The 19644-nt window shown below is 36.9% G+C and overlaps 1 protein-coding gene across 1 annotated transcript; it reads right to left on the bottom strand.

The window, feature by feature from the left end:
- Positions 1 to 3521: 3521 nt before the first annotated feature.
- LOC142640872 (protein DJ-1 homolog B) lies at positions 3522 to 18196 on the bottom strand. The gene is made up of 8 exons (XM_075815181.1): positions 17884 to 18196; positions 17599 to 17799; positions 16380 to 16529; positions 16059 to 16241; positions 7443 to 7523; positions 4432 to 4632; positions 4218 to 4358; positions 3522 to 3854 (listed from the first exon to the last, which is right to left on the bottom strand). Exons 1-8 carry the CDS (start codon positions 18115 to 18117, stop codon positions 3648 to 3650), a joined length of 1398 nt encoding a protein of 465 aa, XP_075671296.1. The 5' UTR covers positions 18118 to 18196; the 3' UTR covers positions 3522 to 3647.
- Positions 18197 to 19644: the final 1448 nt, after the last annotated feature.

The following is a 19644-nucleotide window of genomic DNA, read 5'->3' as shown; positions in this document are numbered from 1 at the left end:
AGGTAAATAAATTTTTTATCTTTCCATTTGACATGTCAAACTTTTCATTTAAAGAATAACGACTGGACAAAATAAACACGACACTGAAAGGTTAGGGACCAAATTATCACAATTTGAAAAGGTTAAGGATTAAATTGAAATATAGTGTAAAGAATATAGATCATTCATGTAGTTTACCCAAAAAAGAATAAAGAAAGAATATTTAAATAAAGTGGTAAAAAAATAGAACCTTTAATGTTGAGTATATTATAAAAAATAGATAAAGTAGTGTTTTAAGTTGCTAAAAACTAAAATTTTAAAGATGTTTGCTGTGAATGCTCTAACACTTCTGAATTGATTTTCTTCATTTTGAGCCACATTGCTAGTACTTTTTAGGTTTTCATACTCCTCGTTATTGGCATATTTCCACTATGATCACCAATTTGTTCTTGCTTATTTTTATTTTAGCGCCAATTGAGTCATAGGTTGCATCGATGGCCTTTGTTAGGTCTTTGATTTTACAATTTGACCTCATTTTAAAATGAGTATGAGTTTGTTTTGCCTTAATGAAAAAGATTTGTGCCTTATTGATGGTGATTCACGAGTATTAATGGTAACTAAACTGAACTATATTAATTATCGAGACAACAACCAAGCGACAACTAAATCAATGGAAAACTGAGGGATTAATGAAATAAAGTAATCTAAGCTACAAGTAGATGAAAATCATATCTTTAATATGGTACTATATTGAAGAGTAAAACAACTACAAGGTTGGGATTAAAGTTTAAAACGACTTACTTGCATTGACACATGGGACCAAATCCTAAACCAGAGAATTATAAATGTGATAACAAATTAAATGAGTATGAAATATGTCCTACTTAAAAGGTGAACTTTTATTTATTAAGATAGTTAATACCGTACAGGTACCGTCTGAAACATTCCTGATAAAATATCAGGAAATACCAACCCAGTACTAGCTTTTTTTTTTTTTTTTTGGTTGGTGTTTTAGCTGATTGGTAGGAATAACAATAAATAAATAAAACCTGTTATTGAATCTGAGACATTGGCTTAATGTACTTCGGGTAATATTTGGGCTTATAAAATTGTGGATTTTGAATTGTTTATTTCCAAACTTATAATTAAATAAATATAAGGGATAATTACAGATTACCCACTTGTAATTTATCCCGAATTTAACTTACCCACCCGTGATTTCATTTTTGACACTCTACCCACCCGTGGTTCATTCCGTTTATGCTCCATAATCCACCTCTTATTTTTCCGTTATTCTAACAAGTTTTATCAAAAAATCAAACAAGAAATCAAATCAATCACTCATCTCCTATGCACTCTCTCATGCTTGCTCACCCACCTGAGATCTTAGATGCTACAATGGCACCCACTTGATTTATTAGTCCGAGAATCATCATTCAAGGCAAAAGTCTCTTACTACTCTTTCCATTACTTCTTATTTGATTTTATTTCTCTCTCTCTCTCTCTCTCTCTCTCTCTCTCTCTCTCTCTCTCTGTTCAGTCTATGTCTCTCTCTCTCATCTCCCACACTTTGGTTTAGATAGGCAGTAGCTTTGGGTCACGGTTGCGACAATGGAGGAGCCAAGGGTGGCTACATGGGTTTGGGTTTTGATTTGTGGAGGAGGAGCATAACTGATTTGGGTCTGGGTTTTGAGGAGCGTGACGTGTAGGTTGCGATTTGGGTTTTGGTGGTGGTCGATCTGAGATTTTGGGTTGTTACAGTGGACATCAACGTGGGGTCGTGGGGCTGTGGGTAGCAACTCGTCGTGGGTCTTGGGATTGATGGATAGAAACCACTCCATCAACTGTGGGTCTTCTCGTCAACCACTCCCGTAGCACCCATGTCTTCCTCCACCGCGGCGTCTTCAAATATATGCCTGGGTTTGAATTCATTTGTTCTTAAGTTCCATTAAAGTTCTCTAAATTATTTTTTTTTCTTCCAACAAAGAAGTTGAAACTGTGATTTCTCTCTTTGCATGTTAATTTTCAATGTGTTGCTAGCAATTTGTGACTCTTTTTTGTGGGCTTAATTTTGAATCCAATCTGGTATAAAACGTGGGATCAAATGTTGTGTTATATTTTTCTTCTTCTTTGTTTATTTGATTTAGGGATTGGGTTTCTTTTGGTTGTTGGGGTTTGAAAAATGGGATTTAAGGCATGGTTACTGATGGATCGTGGGTTTGGATGTGTGTGGGTGTGTTGATGTTTGTATTTTGGGGTTATATTTTGATAGATATGTGGTTTGTACTTTGATGGTATTGCTTGATTTGATTTGTATTAGTTTTCTGGGTATATGTTCTTCATGTTTGTGTATGTTCTTCATGTTTGTGAATTGTAAGAAACTAATACTATATTTTAATCTTATTTTTCTTCTCTCTTTTTTTTTTTTTTTTTTCCTTGTTTTGGGAGGAGAGAATCATAAAATGGGTGTAAAAAGACTTATTTACCTCTCTTTTTTAAGAGATGTGGATTACGGAGCATAAACGGAATAAACAACGGGTGGGTATAGTGTAAAAAATGAAACCATATGTAAATAAGTTAAATTCGGGCTAAACCAGAGGTACCATCTGTAATTATCCTTGAATAGAATGTATATAAGTATATAAATAGTGGTAACTCCAAAAGGATACATCAGGCACAACCTCCCCTCTAATATGGTAAAAATCAACACCGAAATATTTCAGATTTTTGAGCTTGAATTTCATCTCAAGTTCGGCCGATTATATATATACTCTTCTTAAATTTAACGTCACTAGAAACGTTTTCTAGATACATATTTTGTTCTCTTTGCTCACAAAATATTACTCCGACTTGACTTCAGGCTACGCTCATGCTCCTGGTACATATTACAGCCCCTACGTCTGTCTATCAAATGAAACCTTCCTGGGTACCTTGCTGTTTATTTTAAAATTAGGTACTGATTGCTATGTCCTATTAAAAATTAAATAAGTGCCGACTGTGTGATGTGATAGAAATGGTAAATGGATTAGGAAGAGTAGATAACAAAAATAACATTAATCACAAACATCTTTCAAAAAGGCTACTCTTTGAAAGCAAGCTTTTGTTAACCGGTGTCCTTACTTAGGGCCTTACTTAGGGCCTGTTTGAATTGAGAGGGGAAGGAGGAGGAGCATAAGGGAGTAGAATAAAGTTGGCTAAAAATAAGTTAATTTTAGACCAAATCTACTCTACTCTACTCCCTCTCCTTCCCCCTCAATCCAAACAAACTATTAGGTATCATTAGTTAAAGAAGCATCAATTAAATCCCACCTGTAATGCGAAGTAACAAAGGAAGCAAAAGTAAATTAAAATATGAACTTAATTTTTTACTGAACTTTCAAGAAAAAGTGGTTCGACAACGTTGGGTTTCCCATTCTTATAACGAATGCCATAGGAAACTCATTTATTTATACACAAAACTGCCATACATAACTGCAAAGTGAATTCATATTCAAATATGAATTCATCTTTTTGAGTCTGGGTTCTCAAAAAAAAAAAAAATATATATATATATATATATATATATATATATATATATATATATATATATATATGTATGTATTCATCTCACCATATTTTGTCTCTGCAGACGTTAATACAAGTGCAGACAACATACACGTGCACAAGGTCTATGGGCGAATGAAAAGCATTGCTCTTGCAAGCTCTAGTGCTTTCTCGCGCCCAAATAGCTTCTCCACAATTCCAAGTGCAAATTCCATGGTAGTTCCTGGCCCTCGGCTGGTGATGAGATTGCCATCAACAACAACCCTGTTTATAACTTCACTCTGATCTGACAGCTTGTTGCACAATGCAGGAAAAGCTGTAGCCTTTTTACCCTGGATCAAAGTGGTAAGCACCAAAATGCAGAAAATATGAATGGAAGAAACATGTAGGTGATATTAAAAAGGCATTGGATCACAATATAGATCACAGGAAATTCAATAACAATATAGGGATTAGTGTTTCTGATGAGCTGGGGCTTTACGGTCTATACAGTGGCACTTATTCAAGTAAATAATTTGCTTCCAAATCTTGTAATTGAATAAATGTGTTATTTGATTGCACAAGATAAATCAGGTTGTGCAACATAGATAGAGTCATGCAAATTATTTGCAAAATTTATTATCTTTCTTTGACATTGTAGAGAAGATGGTTTGGATAATAAGGTACGTTTGATCCTGACACCTTAAAGGCAATACCTTGAGTAAGCCAAGGGGCTCCAGGACTAAAGCTGGGGAGGCACATATTGCTCCATAAGGTCTATTTGATTCCCTCTGCTGCTTTAGCAGGTTTATCAGTTTTTCAGAATTTGCAAATGCTTGGGCACCACCAAGTCCACCCTACAAATATGCAGAATGTAGTTATGCTAAACAATTGTTTATCGCCAATTAGAAGCTAAATCCCCCAACTTACTGGCAAGACTATTAGATCATATGAAAGATTAGCAGCCTCATCAAGGAGCACATCTGCCACTAGTTTTACGTTACGAGAAGCAAGAATTTCTACTTTATCCTCGACAGAGGCCACCACAACATTTGCTTTTGCTCGTCGAAGAATATCAATGATCATCACAGCTTCCATTTCCTCAGTGCCATTAGCAATAGGTACAAGAATCTGAAACAAAAAGCAAATGCAGATGCTTGTAATTCGTCAAAAAATTTTCCTAACAAGATTTTGAAAAGAAAGATGCAAGCAATAAGGCACACTACAAATTCTTCGTAAAGACAAGATATGAGAGACAAGATATCAATGCTTTTATAAAGAAATATCTCAACCAAGTTCTCTGCATTATTAAGGGCAAGGGATTATAACAAGGAAACTGCAAACAAGGATAGAGTCATTACTTAAATATATTAAAACTACTAAACACAAAAATTCTTTACAAGTTTGATTTTTACTATGTGAAAACCTCAAACAATCACAGGAGGGAGTAAATTTCCATCTACCCCACATTCTCAATAAGTTGACTGTAAATGGGACGATTATTATGACAAAAGGAAAGTTGGATCCCTACCATTAATTAATTGGTAATCCAACCAAATTGATGTTCAAATTACACTTTAATTTTTTCTAAAAGGACTTTTAATTAAAAATTTATTAGAATATAACACAACTCATATTACAAGGTCAAGTGATACCAACTACAATAAGTAGGTCAGGTTGTTTGCATGGAACCAAACTTATGGCCTGTTTGGGAGTTTAGAGAGGGAGGAGAGTAGAGGAGAGTAGAGGGGAGGGGAGTAGTGGGGAGGAGAGTAGAGGAGAATGATTACCCTCCACCTTGTTTGGATGTTTTTATAATTAGTAAGGGGGAAGGGAGTAATTAGCCCTTCCCCTTGTTTTTAACATTGTAATTTTATAAATATAATAAGGGTAAATTAGGTAATTTACTTTATCAATAATTTTATGTGCTCTACTCTCCCTCCAAATCTCTCCAATTTGGGGGAATTAAAAATGAGGGGGTTGGAGGTAGTTGAAACCCCTTCAAACCCCTTCAAACCCCTCCCCCTCCTTCCTTAAAAAACTCCCAAACAAGGTAATTGAATTACTCCCCTTCCCTCTACTCTACTCCCCCTCCTTTTTTAAACATCCAAACAGGCCATTAGTTTCAGATATATTTGCACATCTAGTCACTCACAGTTGCAACTGCCGGCTCTACACACCAACATCTAATTTCTTTGCTTTCTTAATTATATAGCATATCACTGGTGGCTCCACAAGCCAGGGTGGTCACAAGACCACCCTGACTTGCAAAAAAAATGTATTTATACACTTGGCAAAAAAAAAAAATATTATAGGCTAAACTAACCTACTATGATCACCCTAATAAAAATGTTGAACATCCTGACTTGAGAATTACAAAAATTTGGGTTCTACTTCAACATAAATAAGAATAATGCTAAATTCACAAAATTTTCACTAAGAGTATGCAGCAAACCCACCAACCCGATCCAACCCAACCCGCCGGATTGGATTGATTTTTAAGGGTTGGTGGGTTGGCTTGGTTTATGAAATTTTTTTTAACAGTAAGTTGGGTTGGGTTGGGTTCAGGTCATAAGATTCACAAATCCACCTAACCCAACCTGACCCACCTATACTTAATATATATTTAAAATTTAAAATATATATATTATACCATTTTTTTATTTACTTTTTTGCCCCTCTTCCTAAATAAAAACCAAACCCTAAGTTAAATTCTCCTCGTATAGTTTGTGTTTGCTTATGATTATTTGGTTATAAACTTGCACTTATTTGTAATGGTGTTGTTCTATGTTCAATTAATAATAATAATAATAGTAATTTAAAATAAATAAATAAAAACTATCCAATCCATGGGTCCAACCGAACCAATCCATGTGGGTTGGGTTAGACCCCTATGATGGGTTGGTTTGGCTTGGCTTGTATTTTTTTTATCCTACTATGGTCGGTTGAGTTGAAAAAACTCTTCAACCCAACCCATGCACACCCTTAATTTTCAAAATAATTTCACAACAAATCCAATATGGTAAGCTATTACTGATATTCTAATTTGGGCGCAATACTGATATTATTTTTTTACCCCCAATAACAGCTTTTTTCATAAGATTAATTATAAAAATGTTGTAGACGTAGTATTATTCCAAAATTAATTCTACCCCAAAACATAATCCTTAATCCCTTTTATAAATAAATACATAAATAAAGCTCAAATAACAACAATAATATATTAACCCAAATAATAACAAACATGAATCAAACAAAAACAAAACAAGACCAAACAACAACAATTGAACAAATTATTCAACAAAAAGCCTATTATAAAACAAAAAGATAAAAATCATTAATCATTTAAATTTGTAGCTTGTTCAACCTATTTAATAAAATAATTTTTAATTTCATTTTTCTTAAGAAAATGGTACCAAGAAAAATATCGTGGTTGTGAGTTCTTCTTGATAATGACGACAGTCATACTCTTTTTAGCTTTGCAAGCGCAACAATTTTGCCCTCCTTAGCAACTCGACTCATTGTTCAAGAAAATATTCAAGTAATCGCTTTATTTGATTTTATATAATTTAAATTTCTTAGTGACCCCCCTAACAAGAATTCCTAGAGCCGCCACTGTAGCATATTATATTATTATATGGAGGCAAATAGAGTCATATTTACAATTTTGTTAGCCATAAGACTCCTTGAATTTATATCAATATAAATATCTATTTATGGTTAAAATTATCTTGAAATATCTCTTCATAATTCCATCTTACCCCACAGGACCTGATAATATAGCTATGCAAATCTTGTCTAAAATGTTACCTGTAATCAATGCTAATATTATATAAAGAGTACAAATATAAATTGAAAAGAGCAAGAGAGAGAGAAGTAACTAGAAACATGTACTGTCTTAAAGAGACAGCTAGAAGTATACATCAAAGCCAAAGCTTCACCTTGGGGCAATCATCAAACGTCCACTCCACTGGATTTAGCTCAGTTATGGCATATTCATCCCCATGGTTGGAACGCATAACCTGAATGTGAGAGAACAGTGAAGCACAAGCCCAAAGAAGGAAAAAGAGGGGGAGGGGTATCATAATGCAAAAAGAGAACTAAAACAAGAAGTTCTTTAAAACAGCCGAAGTATGAAGTTCAAAAAATGCACGAGCATCATAGCATTTTTCAAAATTTATAAGTGTCAACAACTAAGAAATTTTTGCTGCATGAAAAAAAGGAGGAAAATGGGAAGCATTTTTATGGGTGATGCATAAAGAAATATTTATTTTAATTTTGGAAGTCAGCTATTACTTATCAAAAAAGTTGTTAAGTCCATTGTATTTTATTTTAGGTCTTATTAGTTAATTAGGTCAATCAATATTTTATTTAATTTCCTAGATTCAAGTTATTTTTGTAATTCAATAATTAGGATTTCCCAAGTTAATTAGGATTAAGTCATAGTTTATATAAGCACAATATTGTACTCCTATGGAGATAGTTTACAGTTTGATTGGCTAATAGAATTTCTCTTAAAATTTTCCAATGATCTGGTGTGAAGTCCAACCAACCTAGGTTGACTCCTAGATTTTCAATCCCACTAGGTGCTGACTCCAAGCAATCCTAAGTGCCGACTCCTAGCCTAGGTGATGTTATATTGTTTTTGTTCTTTAATTTTCATGTTGCATCAAATTTTGATTTTGTCCTGTCAATTTTCCATCCCATAAAGGCTGTATTTTGAGTTGATTACTGTTATAGCATGCAGGTAACACTAAATTGACCTGTCTTTATTCTGGGAATAAATAATAAACTATTATTATGACGATGTGGTTCACATAACTCAACCACATATGTTTTACTTTATCACAAATTCATCAACCTATAAGCAAAATGTAGCTGTAGCCAACCTCTTGGATCCTCTTTGGATAACATATTGAAATAAATATGACTGTAACTAACAATTTTTTTTGATAGGTAATCAGAAATCTAATTTTAAAGAGAAAAAAATGATGAGTACAAGATGTTCATGATGATGAACAACAAAAAATAATAGAACAAACAGTGCAACAAAAAGAGGGTTGTCAGGAAACTAAGCTAAGGGAAGACATAAACTCAAAGAGAGAAGAACAATTAGTAGAACCCCAACAACGAGACTACTCCAAAAGACTGCATTGGCATAAAACCTTTAACTCATCTAACGTCTTCTCATTGTCCTCAAAAGATCGACGATTTCGTTCCAACGACACAATCCACATTAAGCACCCTGGAACCAAATTCCAAATGTCCAAATTATGCTTCCCAAGCCACTGATGCTAACAAGATAACAAACCCGCCACTGATCCTGGCATAACCTAATAAATATCAAAAGCCTGAAGCATAAAAGTCCATAGAGAATGAGTAACAGGACAATGAAGAAGAAGGTGGTCTACCGACTCCCCATCACAGCAACATATACAACACCAATTAGCCAAAGGGTGACCCTCAAGCATTAGATTATCCAAAGTGAGGATCCAACTATGTGCAACTGTCCACAAAAAGAACGCCACGTGCTTAGGAATCTTTGGTTTCCAAACACCATTCCAAGGAAACAAAGAATTCGAAGCACCCCGAATCGCAAGATAGTAAGACCGGGTGTCAAACTTACCATCACCTTTTAGCCGCCAGCAAAGAGTATCTCTCCTATCACCCCGAGGAATACGAGTTTGGCGAAATAGAGAATAAGATGCAGCCAACTCCCAATCTTCAAAAGCTATATAAAACCTTAAATTTCACACTCTAATAGTACCTCCTTCTGGAATTCACAAAACCTCAGAGATGCAAGCATCCTTAACAGCTGAACACACATAAAGCTCAGAATAGAGATCTTTTAGAGTAATATCACCAATCCACCTATCATGCCAAAAGCGGATACGAATGCCTTCACCCACTACAAAAGACAGATGCTTAGAAAATCTCTCCCACCCTTCATTAATGTTTCTCCATAGGCCACACCCATGAGTCCTCCTACAGACTTTAGTACTCCATCCCCCTTAACCCTCACCATATTTTTTGGAGATAACTCTCCGCCAAAGATGGGTAACTTCATGACCATATCTCCACAGCCATTTCCCTAATAAAGCATGATTAAATGACACCACACTTCTTATCCCCAAAGCACCCATCTCAACGGGTAAACACACATTTTCCCAAGCCACCAAAAGATACTTGAAACTCCCCTCAGAAGACCCCCACAGAAAATTCCTCTGAATACTTTCCAATCAAGCAGCCACAGCTTTAGGAATAGTAAAAAGAGATAAAAAGTACGTTGGGAGACTTGAGAGAGTACTCTTTAGTAACGTGAGCCTACCACCCTTAGATAAATAGAGACGCTTCCACCCAGAAAGTTTCTTCTCCATTTTCTCCAAAATAGGATTCCAAATCAAAGCAGTCTTAAAAGAAGTTCCCAACGGCGTCCCCATATTTCATAGACAAACTATCCACTCTACATTGAAGAATATTAGCCAGTGCATCTAGATTATTCACCTCCCAAAAAAGGACAATCTCACTTTTCCCGACATTGACCTTTAAACCTATAAAAGCCTGAAAACAAGACAACACCAACCTTATGGACAACAACTGTTCCCTAGAGGCATCACAAAATAAGATAGTATCATCAGCAAATAACAGATGGAAAATACGCACACCAATAGAGTTCACAGCTCCCACCTGAAAACCCTGAATAAGATTACACTCCTCTGTCTTCTTCAAGAATCTACTTAAAACCTCCATTATCAAGAGAAACAAAAGCACGGATAGTGGATCCCTTTGTCTCAACCCACGAGAGCTTCCAAAAAAACCTTCAAGGGATCCATTTACCATGACTGAAAAACGGACAGACGTAACACAAGCTTTAATCCGCCCCATCCATTTCAACCCAAAACCCATCCGGCCCAACAAAAAAAACAAGGCCTCCCAATTCACATGGTCATTAGTTTTTCAATATCAAGCTTGCATACCACACCCGGTATTCTGCTCTTCAACCTGCTATCTAAGCATTCATTTGCAATAAGCACTGAATCCAGAATCTGCCTTCCGCCAACAAACGAATTTTGAGTCTCAGAGATGAGATTATCCAAAACCACCCTCAACCTATTAACCAACACCTTGGACAGCAGCTTATACACACTACCCACCAAACTGATGGGGAAAAAGTCTTTAATGTTAACGGCATTACACTTCTTAGGAATTAAAGTGAGAAACGAAGCATTCATAGACCGTTCAAACACAAAGTGCCGATGAAAGTAAACAAAAAAACCCATGACATCCTTTTCCACCACACTCCAACATTTGTGAAAAAAAGCCATGGTGAAACCATCAGGACTAGGGGCTTTGTCACCCTCCATCTCCGTTAATACCTGGATGACTTACTCCTTCGTGAACTCCTTCTCTAAAGATAACCACTCATCATCTTCAATACAAGCAAATCTAACCCATCCATAGTAGGACGCCCCACCTCAGCTTCCTTATACAACCCTTGGTAAAAGAGGACTAACTGAGTGCGTACATCAGACTCATCCTCATAAAGAACACCATCCACCTCAATCCTTTTAATTTGATTAGCATTTCTATGTGAGTTTGCTAATCTATGAAAGAACCGAGTATTAATATCGCCCTCCTTCACATACAAGGCCCGAGACTTTTGCCTCCAGGAAATCTCCTCAAGAGAGGCCAACTGCTCTATGTCCCCCTTGAGTTGAAGGCGACGAATATGTTCCTCATTTGAAAGACCCACCAACTCCTCTCTCGCATCTAAACCCATCAGCTCAGTCAGCATATTCTTTCTAAAAGCCAAATCACCAAACTCCTCCCTGTTCCACTTTTTTAAATCGGCTTTCAGAGCCTTCAATTTTTGTGCCAAAATGAAGCTAGGAGAGCCCGCAAAACTGTACCCATCCCACCAATGCTTACTCTATCAGCAAAACCCTCAAATGTCAACCACATATTTTCAAGTCTAAAGGCACTTCAACCACGTCAAACAACACCAGCTTCCAACAAAAGCAGACAATGATCTGAAAGAACACAAGGAAGCACCCGTTGGGATACATTCTCAAAGTGCTCCTCCCAATCAAGAGAAACCAAAGTTCAATCAATTCTTAACATAGAGGGAAGACCAGAATCTCTAAACCAAGTGAAGGAGGCCCCCTCTAAAGGTAAATCAACTAAAGAATTATTCTCTATAAAATCCGAGAATGCGAACATAATAGGGCTAAAAGACTCACAGCTAAGCCTTTCACTTGGGTACCTAATAATATTGAAATCACCTACTAGACACCATGCCATAGGCCACCTGGCACGCACCTGTGATAACCCCTCCCACAAAGTAGACCGCTGTCCATTGTCATTAGGGCCATACACACCTATACAAGCCCAAACAAAGTCATCTACCACTCCTCTCAATAATACACTGACAGAAAACTGTCCAACAATAACATCCAACTTCTCAAAGACCCTCTTATCCCAAATCAACAAGACCCCTCCCAAAGTCTGCACAGCATCCAAAACAACCCAATCAATGAAAGGACTACCCCATAAACTCTGAACAAAAGCAACATCGATAGAAGATACTTTCGTTTCTTGAAAACATACAATATCAAACTTCTACCCTTTTAGAAGATTCTTACAAACCTCTATCTTCCGGGGATTGTTAAGCCCCCTTACATTCTAAGAAAGTAGTCGTAGAGTCATTTAAAACCTATGAAGCACGGACGCGGCTGGAAGGGTGCTGCACCGGAGTCCAACACGGTTGCTCGCGCATCGATGCCGCGTCTGAGTTTTTTTTTTTTTTTACGAATTCGCGCCGACTCGGCTCGATTCGCACTGAATCGGCTTTGATTCGCGCCAAACCGGGCAGATTCGGCCAGAATCAAGCCATATCGGCCGGCGACCGTAACGGCCGAAATGTACCGAAACAGGCCAAAATCTGCCTTGAGACACGCCAAAACAGCCGAAATCAGCTTTGAATGAAGCCCAAACATCCTAAATCTATCCTTCCTTAATTTTATTCTGAATATTTGTTGCTTCTTTTGCGTTTTGTTTTATGTTTCTTGCCTTCTTCTTTCTTTGTTTTGTGAATCAAGGCATAGTAATGTGTTTTTTAAGAATATTTTAATACTAAAAATATATAGAAAATATAAATAAATAAAATTTTAATAATTTTTTAATCAACGCACCCGCACCCAATTTTTTCAAAAATTGCCGAGTCCTGCACCCGCACTTGCACCCGAATCCGGAAACACAGCCCCCATAGCAGTCGAAGAAGCTCTACTCCTACTTCTACTCCTAGAAGAGACACCATCATAATTAACATAAGAAATAAGCCCCTTAAGCTCCCTGAGACCTCGTGACCTTGGGTTTGCAGGCCGCTTAGACACCCCATCATCATTCACCTTGAGACATTCTTATTCCAAAATGCAAAAAAGAGCCAAACATTGAGCTTCATGTTTCACAATAGGGAAACCCACCATTTTACAGAAATTTTTCATCAACTGTGACACCCAATTCGAAGGTGACCTAGACTCTGTCACCTATGTTCCCTCTACAGAATCCTAAACCAGCAAACCCTCACTGAGATCATTAGGTTCCCACCAAGACAGAGGTTCACATTCCAACACACAATTATCTTTCTCTCCACTGCCACAACCACTATCATCCACCTCACTGGTCTCCCATAGTAGAAGGTGAAAGCCCAGAATCTGTCTGAAATTCCCCAACAAAATCCACTAACCTCTATTGCGTCATATCATCAAAAGGACTACTCTGTTCTTCTTCATGAGCTTCCCCTTCCCCAAACTCAGCTTCCATCCCATTACCCAAGTCTGAGAGAGGAGAAAATCTATTTTAAGCCACCCATGGTTGCCAACAAAGGATCGGCAACACCTCTTTCAGAATCGGAGGCTCAATCACTGCCATAACTTAGCTAATCACCATATCATTGGTGAACCCAAAGTCCGGAATACCTAATCCATGAGTTACCTCGGCCTTGGAGCCCGTGAACCCAAAAAAAACAGCCTCGTCGGAGTCGAGATTAACTATATCAAAGCTACACCTTGACGCTGATTCTTTTCAGGTCACTAGATCACCAAAAACTCTCATCGGCATCATCCCATCGCCACTTAAGCTCGCACCCACTTGTCTCTCTACCGGAGGCAAATCCCGAGGCTCACTCTTGCCCAACGGATTCTCCATCGGCTTCAAAACTTGAGGCCCCAACACATAGACCGGTTGGGCTACGAGTTCAGATTTAAAACGCTGACTGTGGGCTGGGTTTACCAAAGTTTGGCTTTGGCATGGCCTCCAAACAGATTTGGGCTTAGCTGTATTAAATGGGCTAGAGGTAATAATATTATGAACAATGAGCTTTATAGGTTGCACCACTTTTGGGCTCAATTCATTGACCTCAGACCACACTATAGCCCATCTCCCATCTTTCCCACGCTCCATATGCATAAAAAGATCCAAGGTCAACTCAGATTTTATACCTTTACTTTCAATCCCATTTATTGTTGACAAAATCTTCGCCCCAAGTTGCTCCCTTTGTCCTAGAATACTTTCTTTGAAGGTATCACGGTTATTACGACTAAAATCTGACAAAATCTTTGCCCCAAGTTGCTCCCTCTGTCCTAGAATACTTTCCTTGCAAGTATCACGGTTATTATGGTTGGAATCTCTAGGATTTGTATTTTGAACCAATGAAGTTTTATTCTTCCGTTCATCTCCTCCGCCACCATTATTTTTTTGTTTCCCCGCCACCACCGACACAAAGGATATTGAGGCCTCTCTTTTGGGAATACCTTTGACTGCTTGCTTGGGAGCTAGAGACTCCAGGTCTATCGCCTTTCTCAGGTGTAAACCAAAACCTCTCCAGCCACTCCCCGACTTCCCTTCTGGCACCACTATAAAGCCCTTTCGACGACCATGAATGAGTTCAGATATTAATAAGAAAGAGTCGTAAGTATTGGATCCCAACTGAAGAATAAAACATTTGTCTCCCTCACGGAAAGATTTCGCAAACTAACCACAAGACTGCCCAGAGATCAGTTCTTCCACATTGAACAGCAATCTCTTTGCACTACCTTTTCCCATAAAAATTGATCTTAAAGAATCTCTGCCTCTCTCATAAATACAAAGCTGGTAAAACATACCACCTTCCTCAACTGAAAACTCAAATGTTTCGATTCACCGAAGAAAAAAACAAAGCCTCCCATATTGAAAAAGAAATCAACAAAAGAAGCATAAAAAACACACAGAAGAAAACAGGAGAACAAAGTACATACTGGAGATAGACTATGAACTTCCACAAGTTCAAAGAAGAGAATGAACTAGTGACCAACACCCATTCATAGTGAGACCTTGACTGTAACTAATAATGGAAACTAAGACTTATATTCATTAAATAAAAACACTAATCAAGGTGCTTAAGAAAATAAGCCACTCAGATTGATAAAAGAGTAACTGAAAGAAGAAGAGTACAGAGCATATGTAAAGATCACAACTAAGTTTGTGATTCGGCTAACTCAAAGATGTCTTTCAGCCATGTAACATTAAATGTACTAGGCTTTCTTCTACCCAAAATATTTTTACGTGCTTGTCATGTAAGTAAAGAAACCATCAAGGGGACCCTGCTACACTAAAAAGTATAGAACAGAGACGTGAATAAATTCAAGAATCCATTGTTTATTCTCTTTTTTTTTTTTTTGGGGGGGGGGGGGGGGGGGGGGGGGAGGGGGGAGAAGGGGGGATCCATATCCATTCTCTTCTGCTTGCCTTCTGTCTTGGTTAATAACCCATCCAGATCTGTTAGTCCATTAATAAACTAATTATCATTAACATTAATGGAGTCCCCCTCACTACAACCTAATATAGTGTTTTGCCCCAATTCTTAGTTGATAGTTTCCTCTAGTACCAACATGTAGCTATAAATCACAAACCATCAGGCCTTATGCTCCACTCATCAGCTTTCTTTAAATATATAAGAGATTCTTTAACCAAATTCAGACTTGATATTTTCCTCATCAAAACTGAATCAAGCATTCTAGGCCACTTGCTAATGACACTCAAATTTTAGTGCTCCTCCATGAAGTTGATGCCTGCGAATAATCTTTTTGTCAGCTTCCCCAATAATCTCTTTAGCCATTCTTTACAATGGATCCAAAGACTTTGCTCCAGATAATGCCATCCTCATTCTTCATGATCATTTCCTTTGATCTCAAAGGGTATTACTTTTCCTGTCTCAACTCCACCTCAACAAGAGGGCAGTCATCAACCTTTATTTATTTATTTATTTTTATAATCAACCTTTATTCAATCTCATTACATTTAAACCCAGAAGAAAAATAACTAGCTAATGCAAATGTCTTAAGAGTAAATTTATGACAGGTATAAGTCTCCATTACAATAAATGCAGAGCATATCAAACTTTGATCAGCTACCCTAGTCAACTGATTTTGAATAAAAATCAATGCATTCCCTTTCCATTAAAGAAAAAGGAGGGAGATATTAACTGAGAAAAATGTATGTACTGGAGAAAAAGTAAATACCAATGGCACAGAAACTTCTTTAGCTTTCTCTTTCCCGTACAATTGCTCAACCAATGCAACAGCAAACTCCATTGTAGTGCCGGGCCCCCGACTTGTTACAACTCTGCCATCCACTTGCACTCTTGATTCAACAGCAGTTGCAGTAGGAGCTAATTGCTCCATAAATGATGGATAACAGGTTGCCTATCAAAACCAACGTACCCAAACCTTCCAACTTAAGTCATTCTAAGCAAGAACATAACCATCAACACTGATAACTAGTTACAAATAGATAATGTAACTGCTGACAATGAAACTGTAGCAAGTGGTTAGCTAACTTACTTTCAAGCCCTTCAGCACACCCCATGGCCCAAGCGCCACTGCAGGTGAAGCACATACTGCTGCGTAAAGCCTCCCGTCTGCTGCCTGCTTCTTCACCAAGCTTTCCAGAACAGCACAATCTCTAAGATTGGTAGCACCTGGCATGCCCCCCTATAGCATAATAAACAAAATAATTGAAAATATCAATAAGCTTCCACAAAACTCGAAGCTTAATCAATCTACAGCGTTAGTAGAACCTTGTAAAGAGTGAATGGCTTATACAAGCATAGGGAGAAAGGAATGAAAACACTTCCACCCGTCAATGTATTTTGACTTAGAGTAACCCACTAGAAATAGGTAACCCTCTACTTGGTAACTAGAAAAGGTGGGGCAGGCAGATAAAAGCAATTTCAAGAAAATAAATAAATAACATTTTTTAGTAAATGTAATTCAAAAAGGCATGCAGCCCAAGTATTTAGAATGTATGCTGTGGGTACATCAAAATCAAGCTCCAAAAGGAGGGTTCTAGTGAAACATAACGAACAATGCCGTGCCAAGAGCACCCCCCATTCCTATGTAATTAATACAAAACAATGAATGTAAAATCTACAGCCGACCATATCCTTCAAGTTGCACCATTGCTTTTTACCACTTTTTTTTTTTAATTATAAATTGTGTTTTGGAGTTTGCCAAAAGATTTTGCAGCAACAAAGTGACTAGGGTACAATAATCAATCAAATCAAAAACAGTCGAAAAGGAAAAAAACAATCCTAACAATGATATTCACTCAAACAAAGATTTGAGGCCAAAAGCTTTAGCTTTAAAGCTAAGTGGTGGCGTCCCAATATCTTATATTAAAGTCTCAATTGGAATCTTCCAAAGGTCATAAGAAAAATTTAAGCCCAATGAAAAAAAAGAGGCCCATTAGTCCATTGCCTCAGCACATCATTTACTTCATTATCTTGCCAACAGGGATCATCAAAGAGCTTAGCAGCCATCAAAACAATTGACAGCTAAACTGCTCTCAAGTTATAAAAAAGAAAATCATATAATTTTCAATGGAATGGTGAAACGCGCCCCTCATCATTTGCAAACCAAAACCCTATGAAATCAACAGTAATAATTGCTGTTGGAAAGAATAATAAATAAATAAATAACAAAGTGTTTGTTGTATTGGTCAATGCAAATCATGTGTTTGATAAAATGCTAGAGAGAGAGAGAGAGAGGGAGAGAGATGTACGGGTAGAGCGATGAGATCGAAGACTGTGTTAGCGTAATCGGAAACCAAAGCATCGGCGAGGATGTTGACAGCGTGGGCAGCATCGACGCGGGGTTGATTCTCCACTGAACCCACAGTAACATCAGCTCCAGCTCGTCGCAGAACGTCAATGGTAATCACCGCCTCCATAGGTTCGGTGCCATTCGCAATTGGAACCAGAACCTATAAACAAACAAACAAACAAACAAAAACTGAATCAACAACAAATTAATTGAGAATGTGCTTTGTTTGAAATGTGTTTTTTACTTTTTGAGCAGTGGAAGCCATGGTCGGTGAAACGGAGACGAATAAGCGATTGTTGTGGAGAGAAGAAGAAGGGACTGTATTCCTATTACTCCTACTCTTGCTCTTACGGGGTACTAAGGCTAAGCCTAAGCCTAAGCCTAAGCGTAGGGTTGTTATGCTTATGCGAGAAGGAATTATGCCCAACTGACGTTGACGTGGTGCTACTATTAACGGTATTTGTAGCAGTGATGCCATTTTCTTTTCCTTTTTTTTTTAATTAATAAAAAATAAAATAAAAAAAACTCTACTCTCTACTCTCTACTCTCTACTCTCTAGAGTCTAGAGGCTTCTTCTGCTCTATGAATTGAGGAGCAAGTAACGTTGTGCGTGGATATATGGCCGATATAAATTACGGTCGATGTTCCCTTCTTTCTCAGTTCTCACCCATTTGCCCCTTTATTATGCCATTATATGTCAAGTTTGCAAAACTATTTACCAAATTAGCATCTCGAGCGTCTAAACCTCAAGTTCAAAGATGAAATTCGAGTTACAAATAATGGTAATCTGACATGGAAAAAAATCAGCATGGAACTCGAGTACCACCATTTTACAGATCTGTGTTTATTCTTCTTTTTCTTCTTCTTCCTTTGTTCTTCTTCTTTAGATCGCTTCTTCTCCAAATCATTATCTAGATTGTGCTCTGTTCTTCTTCCTTTTCTATAGAACGCAAGTCTAAGATACTCGAGTTTGAAGTGGATAAATTGTTCCATCTCAGCATTAGAACTCAAGTCTTAAATACTCGAGTTTATTACTGAATTTGAGTCTCAAAAATGCTAGTTTCCTAAATAGTTTCAAAAAGTGCTGATTATCGAAATAGTCTTTGAAATTTTGCTATACAGCAAATATCCCCTTACATTTTACCATCTCAAAATTTTGGATATATTAATCAAATGCCACCCAATTACTTCTTCTACACCCGCTTTGGTCACCATTTTTATTTTTTCCTTCGTATCCTAAAAATTTGAGCCTCACATTGTATGTTGATGTTTCACATGTGTTTTGTAAGGGTTTTTTCTTTTTTTCTTTTTTTTGAAAGCCCCCCATCACATGGTAATATGGTATACATCCATCTTTCACTCTATGGTTGAATTGTCTATACATCTAATTTTGAAATCAGGTTTTGTTATGTTATCAATAATTTTGTAATTTAAGGATATTGGCTTAGAAAATATTTTAAGAAACTTTTTATTAAAAAAAACAATTAATTTTTTAAAAATTTTTTATATTTTTCATAAAAGTGGTGTTAAAACTTTCCTAAAATTATTTATTAACAATTACTCTAAGAACACTCATTAACAAGACTCTTTAAATAAATACCAAAATAATAATAATCAACATTTATTTCATTGTTGATTACATGACAAAATTCAATTCAATTATTTCAAAATATATTATTTGAGATACTCTCAAGTCTCGATGTCTTGACATGATCCAAAATATGGACTTTCACTCATAAAGAGGGTCATTACTTTTTTCTTTTCTTTTTTTGAGAGGAAGGAGGGTCATTACTTATTACCCCTATAACTATAAGTGAGTTTTTTAATGAAGGTAATGGAAATCCATGCATGGAAAATGCTATGTGGATGGACCTCAGTTATGCATGTCAAATTGTCAATACAAGTCCGTTTGGATACAGCTGAAAACTGAATACTGAAAAACACTATAGCAAAATAATTTTTTAATAGGTAAAAAACATTGTTCACTTGAAAAATCACTGTTCAT

This window comes from Castanea sativa, chromosome 6, assembly GCF_040712315.1.
Source record: "Castanea sativa cultivar Marrone di Chiusa Pesio chromosome 6, ASM4071231v1".
Lineage (NCBI taxonomy): Eukaryota > Viridiplantae > Streptophyta > Magnoliopsida > Fagales > Fagaceae > Castanea > Castanea sativa.
Note: the sequence above shows the minus strand (reverse complement) of the source record. Positions and strands in the feature narration are given on the sequence as shown.

Coding starts and splice junctions, on each gene's coding strand:
- LOC142640872 (XM_075815181.1), bottom strand. CDS start 18,117: ATGGCATCACTGCTACAAATACCGTTAATAGTAGCACCACGTCAACGT. Junction 16,242..16,379: donor GTGTGCTGAAGGGCTTGAAA/GTAAGTTAGCTA, acceptor TGGTTTTGATAG/GCAACCTGTTATCCATCATT. Junction 7,524..16,058: donor AAGAAGTTTCTGTGCCATTG/GTATTTACTTTT, acceptor TCTCACATTCAG/GTTATGCGTTCCAACCATGG.